Source organism: Vipera berus, assembly GCF_964194415.1.
Source record: "Vipera berus genome assembly, chromosome: 11".
Classification (NCBI taxonomy): Eukaryota; Metazoa; Chordata; class Lepidosauria; order Squamata; family Viperidae; genus Vipera; species Vipera berus.
Window position 1 is genome coordinate 10,105,414 of NC_138214.1, and position 12,585 is coordinate 10,117,998.

Genomic DNA, 12,585 nt, shown 5'->3' on the forward strand with positions numbered 1-12,585 from the left:
GAATTCGGTGTTGTAATATTTTGAGATCTGAACTGATGATATTTAAATGCAATGAAATTATTGTACTCAGCCACCACGTTGCTTTTCAAATATGTAAATGTAGTAATTAGAAAATTAATTAAAAAACTTAAATTAAAAAAAACATTTTGCTATTCCCAAAATTGCAAATTCACCTGGAAATCTCCACATCGGATTCCTCCCTCTTGGGAGTACTTAAAAGTTCACACTGGATCCCGGTGGTACTCAGACTGTTTCCTCCAAGCTGTAGCTCAGACCTGGAAGGAAAAAAAAGAACCCATAGAGGTGAATATTTGTAGCTCACGGTTGAACTGTGGAGTCCCTGGTGCTCACTGAGTTAATCAGACTAGGACTGATGGCCTTACCTAGTTGGGTAATGAAACGTCTGCAAGAAGCAACCAAGCTCAGAGAGCACCAAGGACTCCACAAAGATAAGAACATTGGCAAATCTGTTCTTCTAAAACCTTGCTGCCTAGCGTTCCCAGGCCTTTTCCCTGCAACCTCCAATTTTATTGGAGATTTTTTATTCTTTTTCAATTGTGCTTTAGAAGTGCTTTTAAATGCAAAACATTAAGCTGCCGGGAAAAGTCATACATCATCATCATCATCATCATCATCATCATCATCATATTATTATTATTATTATTATTATTATTATTATTATTATTATTATTATTATTATTATTATTATTAGTATTATTATTATTATTATTATTATTATTATACCTTCTAGATTTCTGTGGGTTCATTCAAACTGGAATGATGGGCATTTTTTTCATAAACCTGCAGTGATTTGCTTAAAATCTGTGGCAAAAAGTTCGTAAAATAGGGCAAAATTCTCTTAACGACTGCCTTGCTTAGCCGTGGAAATTTTGGCCTCAGTTGTGATCGTAAGTCGAGGACTTGCAATAGAAATCTTTTAGGAAGCAGGCTTATGACAGGGTCCGGAGATATTTGTCCCATTTCTCTTCCATACCTTTTTGAGTCAGCACCCTCATTGTTGTCCATGTGAGTGGATGTTCTGTAGCCCGTTCCTGGGGATACTTCAGTGTTTTCCCTGGTGAAAAAAGGAAGTCAGAAAGAGATGAAGATCTGAACTTGTCACTGAAGAAAACCTGAGTTTGGTTGTGTTTCTCTTCCCTCCTCTTCCCTTCTCTCTCTCTCTCTCTCTCTCTCTCTCTCTCTCTCTCTCTCTCTCTCTCTCTCTCTCTCTCTTTTTTTTTTTTTCTATCTCCTTTTTCTCTTTCTGTTTCTCTCTCTCTCTTTTCTTTCTTTCCTTTCTTTTTCTCTCTCCTTTCTCTTTCTCTTTCTTTCTTTCTTTCTCTCTCCTTTTCTCTTTCTCTTTTTTTGCTCTCTTTCTATGTGTGTGTGTGTGTGTGTGTGTGTGTGTGTTAGCTTGTAAGCCTACGGAGAGAGAAACCATTCTTAATTTTTGAAAACTGAATAGGGAGATTAATTAAAGTGTGCAATCAATTAAATCACCTTTTCTTGGAGAAAATCACCTAGAAAACCTGATGAGCTTCCATGGAGTCATAAGCCCTATGATAGAAAGGTATTTGTCTTATGCTGTGTTGTCCCCGTAAAACAAGGGGGTTCTTAATTTTTGAGGAATTACTCATAGCATCGTTCTTACAAGCTGGTGCTGGCCAACAGTTCCCATTAACTTTACTTAGCAAGCCCATCCAAGTCTAGCACACCTGTGTTTGTTCTACATCCAAGAACTTTGGAAAACTCAAAATAAATATTTAACCAACGTGCTTGTTGGGATTAAGGCAAGGATTATCCAAGCGTGTTATTTGGAATTTTTCTTAAGGAATGATCTCAGTTTACTGAGTGCTGAGAATTCTCCCTGAGTTCTTACTTTTCTGTAGTTGGCTGATGATGGCACCATTCTGCAGCTTTTGAGTCTGGATCCTTAGGTTTACTTTCTCCATTGGAGACTTCAGGTTTGAGCTCCGGAGATGATCTGTTGAGAAAATGATCGTCTTCCATAAAAGATCCTGTTTCTCATTTTCCCATTTTGCCATTCAAAATCCCTGCCAAAAAAAAATGCTCGAAACTGCCTTAAATAGGGCATTTGATCAACCTTCATTTTCAAAAGGGCTGCAGCACGAAACGTGTTGCGTATCGCTAATCAGGAGCAGTTCATTTCTCTCAGCTTCAGAAGCTGATCGGGGGTCTTTAAGAGCATTCTCCCTCAACCCAACCTATCCTCCAGAATTGTGGTGTTGAAGGATGGAAAGGGACTACGAAACTATTCTGTAAACCTCAGCCTGAACTGCTAAGATAGAAATCCAACAAAAGTGTTGTTTTGAAAAAGGGCTTACTTGTCGAAAAATGTGTGACTCTGCATTTCATTCTTCTCACTGTGGTTAGAAAACAAGTGACGTTAAAAAACATTTCTTCATATTTGAAAGATCAATCGCAACAGAGATACATTGTGGAATGGAGAAGATGGATTGAATATATTTAGAATAAATATGGGACTAAAAAGTATCATTTAGCATTTGAATAAGTAGCGGATTTTTTATGACGTATAATTAGTTAATAGTTATTTTATTAATATTTTGATTATGGAAAGTTAAAGTGTGATAGAATTTAATGTTTTATTATTGTTGTTAGCATATTTTAGATTATGCTTGTTTGTATTATTATACCCTGTATTCAGCTCTGGGAAGTCGGGGAGGGGGGAGGGGAGGGGAGGGGGAGGCGGAGGAGGGGGTTTTTTGTATTTAAAATTGTATTGTAAAACTTTTCAATTAAAAAAAAAATTCTTCATCCTTTGTACTTCCTTCCTAAACCCTCAACTGACCAATAACTAGCTTCTCCATTGTTGGCTGGGGGCATTCACAGAGAAGGGAGGAGGATCAAAAGAGTTAAGGTATTTGCCTGTCGCTGCGACGGAAGCCCCACTCATCTTTCTGTGCCTGGCATGCAAACACCCCTGTTGCCAGCCTTGAAACTCAAAAACGCCATTGCACATTCTTCAGCGAGCAGTAGAAGACTGCAAAAAATAAAGTCCCACCAGGGTCCTGTCTCCCACCCAGCCATCTACAGTCTGTTTCAAGGGGCATTCAAAACATCTCAGTATTCACAACTGAGGGCTTCAAAAGCAGCCCAAGTTATTCTTTTTCTGCATAATTTATCAAAAGAGAAATGATAGAAACAGTTTACTTGGGCAATTTAGAATTATAGAGTTGGAAGGGATCTTGTAGGTCTTCTAATCCAGAGGTCTCCAACCTTTTGGGCACCAGGGACCGGTTTTGTGGAGAAAGGTTTTTCCACTGACTGGAGAGTGTGTGGTTTTGTGTGCTGCCTGCATCCCACAGATGGGGCTTCGCTTGTTTGTGCGAACCAGTTGCTGGCATGCCGCGGCCCGGTGCTGGTCAAATGGACCGGGGGTTGGGGACCACTGTTCTAGTCCAACCCCATGCCAAAGGCAGGAGATCTTATCCCATCCTAGTTAAATGGTTGTCCAGTCTATTCATGAAAACCTCCAGCGATGTTGGACCCACAACTCTGGGAGGCAAGCTGTTCCACTGATTAATTGATTAATTGGTCAGGAATGTCCTTAGTTCCAGGTCTCTCTTTAATGCTTCCACCCATTGCTTCTTGTCCTGCAGGTACTTTACAGAGGATAGTTTGGACTCGTGTGGACTTTTTTTTTTTTAATTCCATTTATATCCCGCCCTTCTCCGAAGACTCAGGGCGGCTTACAAGCTTAGCAGTAGCCTTCATTCTATGTATATGCCTGCTTATTAGGGCTTTCACACACACCCCCAAGCGGCATTATTACAAAGTCAGCTTAATTGCCCCCAACAATCTGGGTCCTCTTTACCTTCTTTTTGGAGAGGTAGGGATGCTGGGGACAGAATCACGTCCAGAACTCATTTCATACTTCTCGTCTGACTTGTTACTGGAAAAGGAAAACAAACTATGGTTCAGTTAAGCAGGGGGGGTGGGTGGCTAAAAGAATCATACTGAGAAATTGAAGACGTGATATTATGGAATGAGAGACAGGTTGTTTCTAATGGTTAAGACACCAAACAAGAAACTAGGAGCCTGGGAGTTCTAGTCTTGCCTTAGCCATGAAAGCTGGCTGGGTGGCTTTGAGTCACTCACGAGGAGTTGGTGAGTTCTAGTCCTGCCTTAGCCATGAAAGCTGGCTGGGTGGCTTTGAGTCACTCACCAGGAGTTGGTGAGTTCTAGTCCTGCCTTAGCCACAAAAGCTGGCTGGGTGACTTTAGGCCAGTTCCTCTCTTTCAGCCCACATGTCAGTTTGGGGCGAGAAGTCAGTCAGTCAATTCCTGTTGCAACCAATGGCTCACTACTTGGCAGATCCAAAAAAAAAGCAAACTCTGCACTTGTACATGCCCCCAATTTAACCAAAAGAAAGTTTAAAAACATCTTGCTCCTTAAAACACACAAGCAGCTTGAAAATCCCCAGATAAACCAACAAATCTAAGATACCTTATCTGGGGTTTGTCGTGGACATTACCTTCTTTCCACAGATGTAGAGTGATTGAATGAAGTTTCAAGGTAGGGTTTTGAGGCCACATTTCTGCTGCTGCTTGTATCAACACTATAAAAGCAAAGAGAGAGAAAAAAGCATTCTTTAATGTGGAGTCCATGATATTTGTAGGTGAAAGTTGCTATGATATGTAAGCATTACATCTATTTTTTTGATCACCATACAGTATTGAGCGCCAATAGGCTTCAAAAGTCAATTCAGAGTTCTGATCTATAAAGGCTATACATCTTCCATTGAATCTATTTTTCTCTGAGCCTGACATTTTGGTTCAGCCATGTTGGGCATTTGCTAAATGAAAATCTGGGAACCTTCCAAAGATACTGCTTAAGTCCAATTTCATAGAGAGTTTCTTGTCTCTATGGAGACCTTACGATGGGTTGTTTCCTTAACATAACGTGAATCCGAACACAGGAGATGTGCCTTTTTGTAATTTACAGTGGCTATAACCTGATCAAGATAGCAACTTGCAATTGAAGTTTCCACCGGCAAGCTTAACGGCTACTACAACACACTATTTTACTTGCTGGATGGTAATGTACTATTTTAAAGAATTTAACACACTTAAGTTGCTAATAGCAGTGTCATTATGCCATCACACTGTCGAGAAATAGCTTTCCAAAATTCTTTTCTCATTTAAAAGAAGTTTCAAAGCAGATTAATAGTTTGCAGCCAGGTTGATTGCTGTGTTATTGGATGGGGAAAAAAATTACAGATTATACTAACCTGGTTCTCCCAGAAGTATTGGCTAACCTTGATTCACTCTGGGGAGACTCCGAAGTTCTTCTTTCACCATTAGTGCTGCTGACAAACCCAAAAGAAGTCCAGTTAATTTGCATATTGTGATTCCTGTACAAACCATGGCATAACTAATCTGACTCAGAAAGATTGATCTTAGTCAAGCAAAACAGAAGTTTAAAATCTATTGCATGTCCTAGTGCAAGATAGTTGAATGTATATTGTTTTAGGGAATAGAGTGATAAAGAGCACATACTGACAACAAGTTGGAAAAGGAGATCTAGCCTTTTATTTTTATTTTTTAGGGTGGCTTTGTTAGTTCCAAAGAATAAAACTTTATACTAGCGCTTGCTAAAAACCCTTCTAATGTTCTGCCTTTAATTATCTGCATGGTTTTCAAAAGGGACTCGACCATTTGAACTAGCAATAGTCTTCTTCTTACTAAAAGAGGAAAATAAGGATGGTGATGGTAAATAATTTTTATTTTTTAATTTTATTTTAATTCCATTTATATCCCGCCCTTCTCCGAAGACTCAGGGCGGCTTACAAGCTTAGCAGTAGCCTTTATTCTATGTATATGCCTGCTTATTAGGGCTTTCACACACACCCAAGCGGCATTATTACAAAGTCAGCTTATTGCCCCCAACAATCTGGGTCCTCATTTTACCTACCTGGGAAGGATGGAAGGCTGAGTCAACCTTGAGCCTGGTGGGATGCGAACCTGCACTAATTGCAGGCAGCTGGTGTTACTTAAGGAGGCATTAGCCCACTGCTCCACCAAGGCAATGAAACCAATGAGAAGAATGATAGTAATCGGTTATTTACCTCTTCCCATGACTGTTAAACCATGCTGAGGCAGGTACAGTCTGACTTCTGGATCGTGGACCAAAGTCATCTGGTACGTCAATCCTTTCATGAAAAGAAAACGCCCTTGAGATAAAATATAGAGTTCCTCTCCCCTCTTTATTGTTATAATGGAAGACATTTCTGTTCACATTGGTAAGGAATATAATCTTACTTACTTCTTAGCCAGAAAGGCTGGTACCTCTTGTGTTGGACTTCTGCAAACAGACAAGATTGTGGTTAAATGTAAAGAAAAATGAAAAATCCTTTGTCTTCAGAAGATCAGGGTACGCCTTTACGAGTACATTCATTGTTTTGCAAATTAAAATGATTTAACAGAACAGAATCACTTTACAAATGCACGCGTGTTGCTATAAAAACTGCGGCTGTTCCAAGTTCCATTGTTTGGTGAGTTAAGGTTATTTAATAAAACAGAGGCATTTAACAAACGCACAGATCTAGCTATGAAACTGCAGCTTTTCTTTTCTAAGTTCCTTGTCCAGTTTTCTATGGATCGTCTCCATTGCACAAGATCTTTGCTCTTCCTTTGTCGCTAGTAACGTTCCCCAGTAGGGCACTTCCAAATCTACTATGAATTCCAGTGTTGTCCATGAAGAGTAGGCCTTATCAGCATCCTAGCTCATGTTCTTTTCCTTGGCTTTTGCCATAAGGACATCTGCACTCAATTATGTAATTGTATTGTATATAATTGTATATAATTTTTACAGCTGGGAGACGTCCTCTGTCTTCATTATCTGTAGTCCCATCGGAATAGTTTAGCTTCTCTAAACGTCTCTCAATTCTGCCAGATTGCCTTCTGGAATGAAGAGTTAATTATCCTATACAGATCATCCTTGGTTAACAGCAGCAATTCTGTCTGGGATTTCTGTCACTAAGCGATGCGGTCATAAAAAAAATGACGTGACACTACTGCATCACTCAGCAACCGTAGTTCCAGCACTTCTGGCTGCTATCATTAAGTGAATCCCACGCCATTGTTAAGCGCCATGTCATGCGGTCGCCATTTGCGACTTCCTGCTGTTTTTCCCATTGATTTTGCTTGTCGGATGCTGTGGTGAAGGTCACATATGGCAATCATGTGACTTCAGGATGCTACAATGTCATGATTGCAAGCTGGTCCTCAAGTGCCCAGATCATGATCACATGACTATGAAGATGCTGCGATGGCCGGAACCTCAAAGACTGGCCTGTGTCCACTTGTTCAGTGCTGTCCTAAGTCTGAACAGTCAGTGAACGAATGGTAGTTGAGGACTATCTATATCCGTAGTGGTGAACCTATGGCACGCGTGCCACAGGTGGCATGCAGAATCCTCTCTGTGGGCACGCGTGCCATCGCCCCAGTCCTAGGCCTTCAGCTGGGTTTTATAAACCCTTTTTGCTTTAGGCCTCTGCCGCCATGTGCAAAAAAAAAAGGTTCAATCAATCGATCAATTTCAACTGCTTGCGGGGGAAAAAAAAGATCTTGCAAAGTTGGAATTGATTGATTGAACTTTTTAGTCCCACCCAGTCTGCTGTTACCACCGCAGCCACAGCCACCCAATGGGCCACGCCCACTCAATGGGCCACACCCACCCAGCACCCGACAATACGTAAGTGGGTTTTGGGTTGCAGTTTGGGCACTCGGTCTCTAAAAGGTTCGCCATCACTGATCTATATCAATGCTTTACTATTGTACGCAGCTTCTGTACTGATTTTCTGCGTTTTGCCTTTGTATTTTCTTGGATTGTGACAATGGAAGAAATGACCTCTTCCATCTTTCCCATTACCTCCAGTCAACCTGGGGTTCCTTGTCAGACTTACCCTCCAGTTTTCTTTGCAGCTGAAAGGACATAGGAGCGCTCCCTACCGGCCGTGCGCCTGAGCACGCTGCTAGCAGCTTCCGTCCTAAAAAACAATGGATGAAAAAGGAGATAACAGCCTGAGTTCTATTCTGGCACCATCTCTAAGGAAATGCAGATCTTGGCAAAAGGCAAGAGCCAAGCTATTCTCCAAAGTGCCTGAAAGCCGGACAAGAAGCAACGGATGGAAACTAGTCAAGGAGAGAAGCAACCTAGAACTAAGGAGAAACTTCCTGACAGAACAACTAACCAGTGGAACAACCTGCCCTCCAGAAGTGGTGAATGCTCCAACACTGGAAGTTTTTAAGAAGAGACTGGCCAGCCATTTGATTGAAATGGTATAGGGTTTCCTGCCTGAGCAGGGGGTTGGAGTAGATAACCTCCAAGGTCCCTTCCAACATTATTGTTGTTGTTGTTGTTGTTGTTGTTGTTGTTGTTGTTGTTGTTATTATTATTATTATTATTATTATTATTATTCCTCTTTTCCATGAGCTGCTAGCTTTTTACTTGCAGGTAATTTTTCAGTTAACAGAACACTGTTCCATCCAATTGCTCTTCAACCAGAGGGAGAACAAGGCAAGGCCAGAGATTGGTTTAATGTCAGAAGATTAACTCTATCTTTAAATTCCATGGGAACAACAGGATCTGTTCAATAGGCATGTTCAATGCGTTGCGGATTAACTCAGTATTTCACCCTAGGCTGAATTCCTGCTAAACATTTCTGCTTGCAGTCTGGAAGGGAGAGAAGTCGATGCCCCAAAAGAAGAAAATGAAAGTTATAAATAAAATGGTCATCCCCACTGACTTTGGCCCCACTGACTTCACCCACTCTTCGTCTACCTCCAAGGGGTAATGAAACATCTGCAAGAAAAGCACCAAGCTAATCCAAGGATCCCCACAGTTCTCCTAGCCCTCCTCGTTCTTGTCCTCCCACTTGCTACTCCCCGGCCTTCTAGCACTGATGATGGTTCCTAGCTAGGTAATGAAATGTCTGCAAAGAAACAACCAAGCTCAGAGAACACCAAGGACCCCATGGTCCTTCTTCTCGCCCCCTTTCCCTCCTCCCTTTTCTTTTTTTTCTCCTCCTTCTTTCTCCTCCTTCCTCTCTACAAACCCCGTTCCCTTCTAACACTGATGATGTTAGCTACTTGTATCGGGAGTATCTCCCGATACTCCCATGTTACACCTCTGCTCCGTGAGCTGCATTGGCTCCCAGTTGTCTTCCGGGTGAGGTTCAAGGTGCTGGTATTGACCTACAAAGCCCTACATGGCATGGGTCCGGAATACCTTGGGGAGCACCTGCGGCCGGCATCAACTTCCCTCCGCCCAATACGCTCCCACAGAGAGGGCCTCCTCAGGGTGCCACCGGTCAAAGAATGCCAACTGGTGGCCCCCAGGGGGAGGGCCTTCTCTGTGGGCGCGCCGGATTTATGGAACCGTCTTCCGGTTGAGCTCCGGATGGCGCCCGACCTTCGCTCCTTCCGACGCGATCTAAAGACGTATCTCTTTGAACAAGCTGGCCTGGCCTGATGGGATGGGGTTGGGTTTTTATTACTTTTAAATGTGTTTTAACCTATTGTAAGAGTTGTGGGCATTTTGTTTAATCTTTTTTAATTTTTGTATTCTGTCTTTTTAACATGTATTGCCCTGTTCACCGCCCTGAGTCCTTCGGGAGAAGGGCGGTATACAAATAAAATTAATAATAATAATAATAATAATAATAATAATAATAATAATAATAATAATAATAATAATAATAATAATAATGAAATGTCTGCAAGAAAACCATCAAGCCTGGAGAACATCAGAGACCCCCTAATCCCAGACTTTCTCGAGGTACCTCTTTTTCTGCTCCTCTGGAGAAACAAAGGGTTGCCCATCTCCTGGGTGTGAGAGTTCACGCTTAATATTATAGGGAGCTCTGAAGGACAGATAAAAAAGAAAGGGGGAGGTGAGATTCCCCCCCCCACCCAGTTAATTACCCGGAAAGAAACAGTAATCCTCAGGCAGAGATTGAAGGATGACTCTTATCTGTGCTTCCAGGTGGCACAGCAGCTGCTCCTACATCATTACTTTAAAATACTCACAGTTTTTTGTAATCCTCAGTGGAGATCTTGTGCCCTTGGGTGGTGGGGGAGGTCTGGCTTGGGCTCTTGATACTGAAAAAAAGCGATGGGTACATCAAGAGGTTCAACAAAGGGAGGGGTTGCTGATTGAGAAGAGAATCGTATACCCCAACATTAATGGGGTGTTTTAATGTCATTGTTGGAAATAAGTCTTTTTCATTTTAAAAGCAGGCTTCTGGATTTTCCTTTGAGGTAAGGAAACACAGGGTAGAAGGGCACATAGACAACAAGTTATTTATTTATTTTATTTATTTTATTAGACTTATATACCGCCCTTCTCCCGTAGGACTCAGGGAGGTTCACACGGTTTTTTAAAAACAATACAGCAAATTACAAAAATTAAAAACAATTAAAATGATTACATTAACCTTGAAATAAAAACCCCAATTAAAATACAATTAAAACCCCAGTTAATACTCAGTCCAGGCCAGAAAGCTCAAAGAGCCAGGTCTTCAGGTCCCGGCGGAATGAGCGAAGGTCAGGGGCAGTCCTAAGCTCTACAGGCAGCTGGTTCCAAAGGGCCGGCGCACCCACAGAGAAGGCCCTCCCCCTGGGTATTGTCCGCCAGCAATTTTTTACCGGCGGTACCCTGAGAAGACCCTCCCTGTGGGAGCGCACAGGACGAAGGGAGCTTGATGCCGGCAGCAGGTGTTCCCTCAGATATCCCGGACCCAAGCCATTTAGGGCTTTATAGGTCATCACCAGCACCTTGAATCTCACCCGGAGGGCAACCGGAAGCCAATGCAGTTCGCGGAGTAGAGGTGTTACATGGGAGTTTCGGGGGACCCCCATCACAACCCGCGCGGCTGCATTCTGCACCAGCTGAAGCCTCCGGGTGGTCCTCAAGGGCAGCCCCATGTAGAAAGCATTGCAGTAGTCCAATCGGGAGGTCACGAGCGCATGAGTGACTGTGCGCAGGGCATCTCGGTCCAGGTAGGGCCGCAACTGGCGCACCAGGCGAACCTGGGCAAAGGCCCCCCTGGTCACGGCTATGGTGCTTACCCATTGGAAAAGATTCCAAAAATTCACATGCTTCCAAACCTATAAGGATTTCTAAAGTCTTTGAACATGAGGCTTTGATCCCAGGGCAGTTTTCTTTTGGAATATCATGAGAAACTTTGTCTGGGTACACGCAGTATATCTTTTATTTTTCAATTGTTTTTATCACTGTCTCTCACACCCACTTTTTCCTTTTAAGTCTGTACACTGCCCAGAGTCACTTGGGAAGCAGGCAGCTCCCCAAATCTAATGGAATAAATAAATAACAAAATAAGATTCTGAACCACGGCACCATAATAAAACAGATTTTAATTTTCAGTAACAAAGAAAACAGATTAAATGCATCCTGTGTTCTACTACATGATAAAAAGCCAAAGCGATAAAATAAGGGACCGAATATGAGGAGTCCATTATCCAAACATACAGAAAACACAACAAAATCTTACAAGGCAACATCTTAGAGGGATTCTGTCCCACTTCAAGGCTCGTGGAGCAGATCCAGATGTTCAGCATGTTGTAGGACATCATTGGGGGGGAAGAAGGGGGAAGTTACACAGATGTCCAACCCTGGTGATTGCTGGAAAAATACTATTCTAGACAGCAGATGTCACAACCTACTTTTGAGGTCTCAACACATGGCACTGTTTAACTGAATTTTAATTAATTAAAGGCACAGCTGGACTAAAGGACCAGAATAGGAATGACAAGCCACAAGATATCGCATGCAGAAAAATGCATGCAGCTCTTTGTGGGTTGAAGGCACGGCTCTAGCAAGAGAGAATTGGAGCTGTCCGTTACATCCAGTAATGGGTATCGTAGAAATCCAGCCAAAATTGTTGCAGGTGACTAACTTACAACTTCCTCGTAGAACCAGACTAACAAAGATGACTCTTAGACCAACCTTTTCTGGGTCCCGTTGGATGCTGTCTTGGAAGGAGATGACTTATCAATGGTCTTGGTGAAAACTCCCCTAGAAGAGAAGAGAGATACTTAGAAAATTCCTGGGACAAATTTCATCCGGTGACTAGACTGGGACCTTTGCAACCTGGAACCGTGCTGCCCTCTTACAGAACACTCCGTTGCATTCCCTCATCCTATTTAGGTTTATAGGGGTAGTTTTTGACATTCTGCTGGGATTCTAAAGCAATTCAGTCGACTGTTTTTGCATCAACTCCGCTCTCTGTTCTGTGTTATTCAAGCCACAAAACGATCAGCAGGAATTCCAGATGCTGAAAGAAATGAACCATTCCCTCTTTCCCGCGAAGTGGTTTCATGTGGCCCGCAAAGCCATCCTGGAAAGAGTGAGGGAACGGCCCCCACTGCCTTGGCCCTGGCCCAGAGACCCTCCTTCTGCCAGAGACCCTCAGATCTGTCCCACTCCTGCCCAGGCCCCCATAGGCACCCTTGATGCGGACGATGTAGAGCTGGCCATGCCCACCCAGTAGGCCATGCACACTTTAGCCACGCCCACCCA

General features: G+C 42.7%; 1 protein-coding gene across 5 annotated transcripts in view; it reads right to left on the minus strand.

Moving 5' to 3' along the window:
• Positions 1–12,585, minus strand: part of LOC308673153 (zinc finger protein 185-like) — a 45,903-nt gene that overhangs the window by 12,105 nt on the left and 21,213 nt on the right. For 2 of the 5 annotated variants that reach the window (XR_014027587.1, XM_081336629.1), the window contains exons 6-18: positions 12,013–12,081; positions 10,074–10,145; positions 9,827–9,907; positions 7,949–8,032; positions 6,307–6,345; positions 6,110–6,193; positions 5,273–5,350; positions 4,517–4,600; positions 3,857–3,934; positions 2,346–2,384; positions 1,880–1,984; positions 995–1,075; positions 174–275 (exon numbers count right to left, since the gene is read on the minus strand). Coding sequence is in view for 4 of the 5 variants with exons in the window: in XM_081336629.1 (XP_081192755.1) it covers positions 174–275; positions 995–1,075; positions 1,880–1,984; positions 2,346–2,384; positions 3,857–3,934; positions 4,517–4,600; positions 5,273–5,350; positions 6,110–6,193; positions 6,307–6,345; positions 7,949–8,032; positions 9,827–9,907; positions 10,074–10,145; positions 12,013–12,081 (996 nt within the window). In the remaining variant the exon portion in view is untranslated. The remainder of the gene's footprint in view (positions 1–173; positions 276–994; positions 1,076–1,879; positions 1,985–2,345; positions 2,385–3,856; positions 3,935–4,516; positions 4,601–5,272; positions 5,351–6,109; positions 6,194–6,306; positions 6,346–7,948; positions 8,033–9,826; positions 9,908–10,073; positions 10,146–12,012; positions 12,082–12,585) is intronic. The other 3 variants (XM_081336630.1, XM_081336632.1, XM_081336631.1) reach the window with 3 other exon arrangements.